We start from the raw sequence: 9,195 nt of genomic DNA on the forward strand, positions 1-9,195 counted from the left end.
AGCGTAACGTGTCATGACACTTCAATTTGGGTCTAGTGCAACGTGTAGGATGAATTAAACTATAACTACATAATTGAGCATCTCTTTTTAAAAAAAAAAATAGATATAATTCAATCACATTAATCTAAAGTAAAAATAAGAAAATAATTGAAAAGCATGTTTTCCCCTAAGATGTATAGAAATGTATAAGGAAAAGGGATTTTAGGTGATCTGTCTGTCGTCCAAATTGATGAACTCGCAAAGGGATGGGCATGTGCAATCTATATGCATGCATGATGTATCGACCAAAATTCTTCAAGCTCTTAATAAAAGGCTAAGCTGAGTGTTAGATACATCAGTCATGTTTTGCAAAGTTGGGGCAAGTATTGCCCCCACTAAGATTCACAAAAGGATTGGAATATTGGTTTAAATTATTAAAAAGGTTATCTATTTTCTACAATGTTAAAAAGTTCCCTAAACATCTCATCAGTTTGATCCCAATATTGAAACTAAGATGCAATAATGCATAGGATTAGGGGGTGATTTAAAGTGGCTTCTGTTCATGTGACTATCAATTTTGATTAATACAATATTAGGAATGAATCTTTTCAAATAATTAATTAGGTGAACCTATCGTCGAATATGGTATTCATGAATTTATTAATATGTATGTATGTTTGGTGCTTGTCAACAAACATAAAATAGATTAGGTAATATAAATTCATTACTAAATAAAAGAAAGAAAACTAGTTGATATGTCAAATCTGTGTGAACATGAAATAGACAATTCGGGTGCTTCATAATTTCTTGTCTCCTCCATTAATTTTATTACTCAAAACTATGAAAAAATGTTTCTCATATGGACTGCAGCCTGCAGGGCACAGCAGGTTAGGAGAATTAGAATGATTTTGTTTGTCATTGCCAATCATACAATTTCAGTTATCAGAATATGTATAAAAGAAGTATATTGTGGTGATTTGAGCCAACAAAACATGGATTAAGATTCGTTAGTTAGATGTTATAATTGTTGTGTTAAAACTAAGGTTATTAGATCAAAATTGACACCATCATCTGGTGGAGGAGCAGTTAAGATGAAGAGCAACCCTTGTGTTGTTCCATTGATAAAACAACTCGGATCTTTTGGCTTTCTGCTCTTACATTACCCAAGTACAATAATGAAAGTGGCGTGGTTAAAAGAAGGAATAAAACAAGTTGAATGGAAGGCCTGAGTATTGACCTCGCCAAAATCAGCATGTTACCGATGGAGATACTGGGCAGGTTGCGGTGGTCCTTCATGTCTCTTGTTCAGTCTGCATCGTGGCATTCAACGGGTTTAAAATACCGCGACTTATAAATGAAACTCTTCAACAACACCCTATGGCCCATTCCCTAACCTCATGTGTATACTTACAAAATCTTTAGTACAGACACCTATGTAAGTGTCCTACACTCATTTAGCAACCCAACAAGCTGCCAGCAAACACGGGTTTCTTGCAGGAGTCGCGTATATACATTATAACTGTGGGAAAGCAATTATGCTCCCTAAAGAAGGATAGAATAAGTTCGTTGGGACCTTTAGATCAGTTTTTGTAACCAGTAAAAGTGCCGTCTCTCTAAGCCATTTTCAATCTAACTTCTGTGTCTGTAAAGCTCGCCAGGTTCATGAACCTTTCTTCACCTATGTGAGTGTGATGCCATATTGGCTTGGTTGGTTTGGGCAATCATCCGTTTAACGTTTCGTTGATGCTGACAGATCCTGACTTCCCCTATTGATTAAATGGTCCACACGGCATTGAATTTTCCTTGGACAGTTCTTTTCCTTCTTTCTTCAGCACAACCTTTAGATGGATAAGCTCAAAGCAAGTCAAATTGCCAGACAAACTTCCACCATACAATTAAAGACATGAGCAAATTTCTTCCTTTGCACAAATGTATGTTTGTCTTGTCTGCATAATGGTTCTTTGCTAAGAATTTTGCAGCTGCTTTAGTTATACCAAAGGATTAATAGATGCTATGGATTATGCCCAAAATTCTACTTCACGTTCTTTGCCTTTCTCACTTCCAAGAATCAAAGTGTTGTTAGAAATAGTTGAATTATAAACTTGGTTTTACCAAGGGAGATTGAAGAACCTTGGGCTCTAGGCAAAATATTAGGTCTTAGTACAGTTGCACTGGAAGAAGAGTTAATTGCGGAACCGACAAAACATTGAATGAGAAAATTTGAGATTATCTTAAATAGTAGCACTGAGCTTGTACACCGGTGTTTTGAGGATGACAGAGATTCATCATTACTCATGTTTTATAAGCGAAGGAGTGCTCAATTTCTAATTTTCAGTGCTTTTTGTACAATTGACCGAGTTGAGGTGTTTTGTGAATTTTCTTGCTGCAAGATTTCTAACTAAATTTTAGGTTAGTTCTATCTTTTCGGGTTTTAATATAATTTTACTTTGATAGGAAAAACATAACCCTGCCAAGCCCCTCAATGAGTCGCAGCATGTTATGAAACTATAAAAGGAAAGGAATCCCCATTTATATGATGCGCAGTACAAACAAATGGTGAACATAGATTTATACACCAAACTAACACAAAGCTTCATTGCTACGATAAGAATAGAGATCATAGGGGCATTAGTATCCCATGTTCGAAGCTCTTAACTATATGTTCGACCCATTGCTGAACAGAAGGGTTACATTTGAAGTCACAAAAACAGCAACTCCCACAGGCAAAATGTCAATAGTATCTCTGCCATCATTAGACATGGTTCAAGCTTCCCACCAAAATTTACAGTTGACATAGCCCCAAAATAATGATGATTCATATGGTACAGTGTTCACAAAATATTTAACCACGTACTTCTTCATGATCCATGACAAATGTATTTAGTCAATCACCTTGCTCACACCCCAAGCAGTATAGCTATCTTGTGATGCAAAGTCCTACAAGACCAGTTAACAAGTTTATTATAACTAGAGAATATAATAGCCAAATTAGTGAAACAAGTTAGGAAAAGATGTAACATACAAGCTGACTCAGGCGGAACTCAGGTGGTGTATCCAGCTCTATGTTGGTTGGATCATCTTCCAGGTTTTGACACTCCTCCAGATCCTTCTTAAGATGCTCTGCTCCTAACTGAGCATAATCAGAAAGACGAGGTTTGCCATCTAGTATTCCTTCATTACCATCAGCATCCCTCCTTGGAGACTGACTCTGAAGAAACTCATCACAAAGAGACAGCCCTTCCACAAGCTGTTGTGAATCCAACAAAAACTGCGACTCACCATCCCACCACTTTGAATCTTCCTCAGCATGATTATCATTATTATCATCATTATCTAACATCTCATTAAGATAATTTTCTGGAGCAGGTAGATCATTTAGACTGGAATTTTCGCATTCAGCTTGAGCTTCATCTTCAACATACTGCGTTGTAGGGTGCTTTGCTGAAAATACCTGAGAGAAAGCAAATATCACGGCCCATCTAAATTACCACTTACATTAGAGAGCATAGGATTGCATGGCCTCTAACCACAATTCATCCAATGACAATATCCTAGAAAACAATTTTTGTATATTATAGGGAAATGTAATCCCAAATCTCTGACGTATGTTTCTTGGCTGAGGAAAGGTGGCTGCAAAGAATATGGTCTCAAATATAACCCTACTACAAGTAGATAAAAAGCAATCTACAAAGAATTCCAAGGCATATACTTAGGAAAACAAGAACGAGAAATTACCTGAGCAGAGGGATTGATGCAAGGAATGGTATACTCCTGTCCTTGGTCATATTCATCGCATTGCCTCCCTGTTCGTGGTGGGTCAGGTGTCACAGACTTTGGAGTCACAGGATCTACTTTAACAATCATTGTATCAGTTGTTTCAGGTAAATCTTGCTCAGTTTTATCACCCTGTTTGGGTTGTTGCTGCTGATGAAATATTTTAGAAATAACATACTCCCCATCTTTTTCATCCTCCTCAGTTCCTAGATGATATTGGTGCATCACCCAATTTGTTTTCTCAGATTTTCCACCTTTGACAGTGGTCATATAGAGAACCATAATCTTCTTGCATCCTTCCTGAACACCATCCAAAAAGACTGGTTTGGTCCTACCAGTCTTGTGCCAGCGGACATCACCAAAATCATCACCATGGATCTTTCGACGTTTCCGAGTCCCAGTATTGTAAGCTTTGATAGCTCGATGAAAGAAGTGGGATACACTTCCATCTTCCTTAACCCCTAAAGTTTCAATTTTCTGTATTAATAATAGTAAAAAGATGCTTAAAGAAATGGGTAGAAAAAAATCCTCAATCCTTACCAACCTGGTAATTTTTGGGGATGTGTATAACAGATACCATCATCATTTTCAATGGTTGGGATGAATTCGTTAATGAATGGATGGGGTTTTGAATCTTTCACACCAACTTTTGTAAGCAAATGCCATATGATCTCTTGATCAGATGGATCAAATTTGACACCTCGAGGTAACCCTGGCCATGCTTGATTGACCTAGGAACACTCACTTTTAGTTGCTATGTACATGTACTAATGCCCTACTGTTCTTAGTTATGAATATTTAACCCATGCCATTATATTTATTTTTATTAGAAAGTCAAGCAAGATAAACAATCATTAAACTAGTGAAATCAAAATATCATGAGTTCCGTTACATGTCCATGGAAGCACTAATTACTTGAACTTATGATTGTCAAAACAATTATAATCCACAATATCTTCGAATGTCATTGAATATAATTGGTATATTAATAATAAATCTAGACATCCGATGCCAGACATAAACCACATCACAAGTAAATAGCTTTATGGTCATAGGCAGATCCTGTTTCTATACGAGTGATAAATTGTTGTAAGACAATAGTTCAGCAGAGATTAGGATTTTCCAAGTTAGAGTCAAGCAAGTATTGCAATACAGAGCACTTAACTTGACAGATAGAAAAGATGGGCGGAAGACTGACATTGGACCTATTTGCTTGGACTCTTAATTTTCTCGAAGTACCCACGTCTGACACTCATGTTCTGACCTTCAAATACATGGAAAAACTTGGAAAAGTCTAAACATACCTTTGCTAGATACATATCTGTATCCGACACTCACACCCAAGTCCAAGTAACTTAGTTTTGGAGACCATATGGTAAAATCCAAGCTTCTATTAAGTAGCAGCAATGTAACTGAGGTTAAAGTTTTAAGGCATTGCAGTTGAACATTTCGTTTTGTTGTTTCTATCATATAAGATGTTAAGATAGCAATAAAAACTCAAAAAAGCTCCTGAGCTACTAATGTAAACTTAAGATGCACTATGATGGTCAGCACAAACCATATTATGCTTGTTCAACTAATCTCTTTCAGGTACCAAAAGCATATAACATAAAACATTGGACAAGATAGAAGTCATACATCACTGTTGTCAATAACATGATGGCAATTAGGACAAGATCTGGTTGGGTTGCTGTTCCATGTCACCCTTCCAGGATCAGATGCACTCCTGATTTTGGACGCAATTCTGTTACCATCCACCAACCATGTTCTGCATAAAACACCCAAAAGTGAGCAAACATCATCATTATTAGCAGTTCTCCCCTGCCTAACAACGCAAGTTCTCTTATTTATCTATACTGGAAAATCAAAAACCCAACCCAACGTCATCTATATCTATTACATAAATCTAATACAACAGAAAGCCCTAATCATAAACATACAAATGAATGAACTAAAAACTGCCCAGATGGTCTTTTCACTTTCCTAGCAAATACCCAGAAAATGAACATAATTTTTTTCCAAAAAGAGAGGGATTTCAGCTAAGGATCCCAAAACAACATGCTAACCCCATCAAATATAAGGAACAGAGACATCAGAAACTGCCCCAAGTACCCAAAGTAATAATTTTTCTTTATAAATCAGGAAATTCCAAAGCAAGAGAAATGAAGGATAGTCAACTTACCCAGCCATGACATAAAAATCAAAGCATCTATTCTTCTCTCTCAGCTTTTGGCTCTCGTAAAGGATTTGAATATTCTAAACAAAATAAAATCTTCGTTCTCAATTTGTTTCTAGTACCATTAAAAAAAATAAAAGTCCTTTAAAAAAATGTACCTTTTTAAGTTTTGAAATTTGAAACCGGATTAGTGGGATTTCTACCGTTGCTCTGTACGAAAAGGAATAAGAAAAGACAGTAAAAGGTGGTTTCTTTGCTGTAGAAATTAAAGAGAAAACTTGGTTTTATTATTAGTAGTACTGAAAATGGGTAAAAGCAGTAACAGAGGAGATAAATAAAAGGAGGTTTCGGGTTTTTCTCTTGACTTGAAAAAAGGAAAGTTCTGTCGAGGTTAGTGTAGGGTCGACTCTGTCATGGAAGGACTTCCGTTGACTAGAGTTTTGTATCCTTCAACTTCCATTTTTGCCATGCATTTCCTAACAACTAAAATTGAGATGCCAAAGCCCACATCTAGTATGTTGGGCTTCCACTCGAACCCACAATTTCAATCTTGAATACTTTACAGACCGCACAGAATATCCAAGTTCATGGCATCAATTTTCTAACAGCAACTCAGATGCGTACATATATGTCAGAAATGGAGAATACATAATACAAGTTATAACCAAAACAAAGTGGAAAAAGTACCGGCAGTTTGCTTTTTGGCCCTACTTAAAAATAGACAAATTAATCTTTATACATTTTAGAAGGTACAAATTAATTCTCGTCAAATTTTATATGCTAAAATGATGATATTGAACGTTAATTGAAGGATATATATCAAATTTTACCTTTGAACTATAGTTAAAATATTCAATTTGATTCTTTTACAACATTTTATATCGATAATTCTAAAAAAAATTTAAATTTTCAAAAGTTTTATTTATTTATTTTCTGTAACCATAAAATATATTTTGTAATTGATAATTATGTAAAAAAATTCAAGCACAATTATAAACAACAAGAACTCATTTCTTTAAAATTGCTAAATTTTCACAAGTAGGTGGAATTGGAATCCATTGGTAGGCTTTAAGCACATCGTAATAAGAGCATTAGATGCAATGTAATGTTTTATCATGTCATGTTTCGTAGTTGAATAAGCTTTTAATGGCTGATCTGGTCAATGCCAAAAGCTTCTTCCTTTTCCATAGATTTTTAACTTTAACAATTTTTTTATTGTAACTTGCAATCATTTGATAATGCCATTAATGCTTAAACTAAAAAAATCACTTCGCAAAAATATTAACACCACAATTGCAGCAGAAATAAAAATCAATACTTTGACCTGACGATAATATGTACATACAATCTCTGTTAAAATTATTACTCTATGATTTTCCTTGTTCACACGGTCTTGTATCAATCGAAAGCTCTCATTTTATTTTTCTTCTACAATTCAATTTTTTTCATAAAATAGTTTTAAACATCATAAATCAACAAACTAAAATCTAAATAGCTTTCTTCTTCGATCTTCAACACTAACCTTCAGATCGACTTGAATATAAAGTATATTCTTTTACCCATTAATAGGTACTGTCATTATACCGATCGTGAATCATCGCTTAGAGCTCACTAGCCCAATTTTCTTTAAAAAAAAACTTAACAACCCAGTTACTAGGGGTGCTCATTCGGTTAACCGACCCGAAATTTGTATAACCGAATTAACCGACCTTCGAAAATTTTTAACCGTTAACCGAACCGAATTTAAAAAAAAAATTAACCGAACCGAAATTTTTTCGGTTAATAAGGTCGGTTAACCAAATTAACCGAAAAATATGTTTTGTGCATTTTTGGTTAAAAATTACCCAAAAATTACCCGAATTACCCGAATTAAATCACTACATAATTAAAAATATTACATAAATATTTGAATCACTACATAATTAAAAATATTAAATAAGTCTTTGAATCACTACATAATTAAAAATATTACATAAGTCTTTGAATCACTACATAATTAAAAACATTACATAAGTCTTGAATTAACACATAATTAAAATATAAGTATTTAATATTCTTCATTTATATCCATTTCATCTCTCCAAAATATCCTCATTTGCATTAAACCTAAAAAAACATGTGCAAAAATTTAGCATATAATAGAAATATACGCATTTAAAAAATCAAATAATATGAACAAACGAATAGATTATAAATTAACAATAATAAGATAGTAAGCATACCCTTCAACTCACGAAAGCTCATGAATCTAGGGTAGGCTCTAATGCATTCCAAGAAATGTCTAAATATTGAATCAATTAAATAAGTAGGAGTGATATGGTAAAAAAATTGAAACTATTAAAATAAAACAATAAACATACCATTTTCAATCTTGTCAAGCTCTTGGATTTGTTCTTCAATCTTTTTTATGTCTTCTTGTGATGATGATTTTCGAATCCAATCTTGAGTACACACAAGAGCTTGTATAATTTTAGGAGTTAAAGAACTTCTATATTGATCAAGCACACGTCCCCCGGTGCTAAATGCAGACTCTGAAGCAACCGTAGAAACCGGTATAGCTAACACATCTCTGGCAATTTTTGAAAGAGTGGGAAATCTAGGGCTGTTCACTTTCCACCATAATAACATATCAAAATCTTCAACAAATTCCTCATTAGCCTCAGCTAGATATTTATCCAACTCAGATGTTTTATCCTCACCACAAATTTCCAACTCACGCTTTTTATACAAAGCTTGCATTCTCCTTTTCATTTTTTGTTGTGGTTCACCGAAAGAAACATGTGTTGGCACACTCGATTGGCTACAAGTACTATGAAGTGGAGGCTTATACTCATCAAACAATTCATACAAAGATTCCTTCAATTTTTGCATCATTTCACAAGCTTTTTCAGAACTAGACATTTCACTAAGTGCAAATTCAAGATACTTTAGTTTTTGTCTAGGATCTAAAACACAAGTAACAAACATAAGCAAATTCATCTTATCAATATCACCCCAATACTTATCATACTTCTCTTTCATCTTAATGGCCATAACATTGAAATTAATATTACTATTTAACTGAGCATCTCGTAAAAGAATATCAACTTTGGAAAGCTCATCAAAAAAATTATTGGACGTGACATATGAAGTGCCAGATATACGCAAAGTGATTTCATAAAAGTGTTCCAAGAAATCCCTCAAGTTTCTAACATTATCCCAATCATCCACACTAGGCCAACCCTCTCCCCTTTCAAGTTTAGCCCTAAAGTTTGTATCTTGCTCCT

The 9,195-nt window shown here is 34.4% G+C and overlaps 2 protein-coding genes across 3 annotated transcripts; both read right to left on the bottom strand.

The window, feature by feature from the left end:
- Positions 1 to 2,476: 2,476 nt before the first annotated feature.
- Positions 2,477 to 6,297, bottom strand: LOC105764567 (SUPPRESSOR OF GAMMA RESPONSE 1). 2 transcript variants are annotated; one of them, XM_012583194.2, is made up of 7 exons: positions 6,088 to 6,297; positions 5,936 to 6,009; positions 5,392 to 5,521; positions 4,298 to 4,484; positions 3,715 to 4,214; positions 3,002 to 3,430; positions 2,477 to 2,916 (listed from the first exon to the last, which is right to left on the bottom strand). In XM_012583194.2, exons 2-7 carry the CDS (start codon positions 5,941 to 5,943, stop codon positions 2,860 to 2,862), a joined length of 1,311 nt encoding a protein of 436 aa, XP_012438648.1. In that variant the 5' UTR covers positions 5,944 to 6,009; positions 6,088 to 6,297; the 3' UTR covers positions 2,477 to 2,859. The 2 variants fall into 2 exon arrangements, with proteins under 2 accessions (XP_012438648.1, XP_012438647.1); XM_012583193.1 differs by lacking the exon at positions 6,088 to 6,297 and having other exon boundaries at positions 5,936 to 6,081.
- Positions 6,298 to 8,149: 1,852 nt separating this feature from the next.
- LOC105764568 (zinc finger BED domain-containing protein RICESLEEPER 3) lies at positions 8,150 to 8,933 on the bottom strand. The gene is made up of 2 exons (XM_012583196.2): positions 8,290 to 8,933; positions 8,150 to 8,210 (listed from the first exon to the last, which is right to left on the bottom strand). Exons 1-2 carry the CDS (start codon positions 8,906 to 8,908, stop codon positions 8,170 to 8,172), a joined length of 660 nt encoding a protein of 219 aa, XP_012438650.2. The 5' UTR covers positions 8,909 to 8,933; the 3' UTR covers positions 8,150 to 8,169.
- Positions 8,934 to 9,195: the final 262 nt, after the last annotated feature.

This window comes from Gossypium raimondii, chromosome 12 (assembly GCF_025698545.1).
Source record: "Gossypium raimondii isolate GPD5lz chromosome 12, ASM2569854v1, whole genome shotgun sequence".
NCBI classification, from domain to species: domain Eukaryota; kingdom Viridiplantae; phylum Streptophyta; class Magnoliopsida; order Malvales; family Malvaceae; genus Gossypium; species Gossypium raimondii.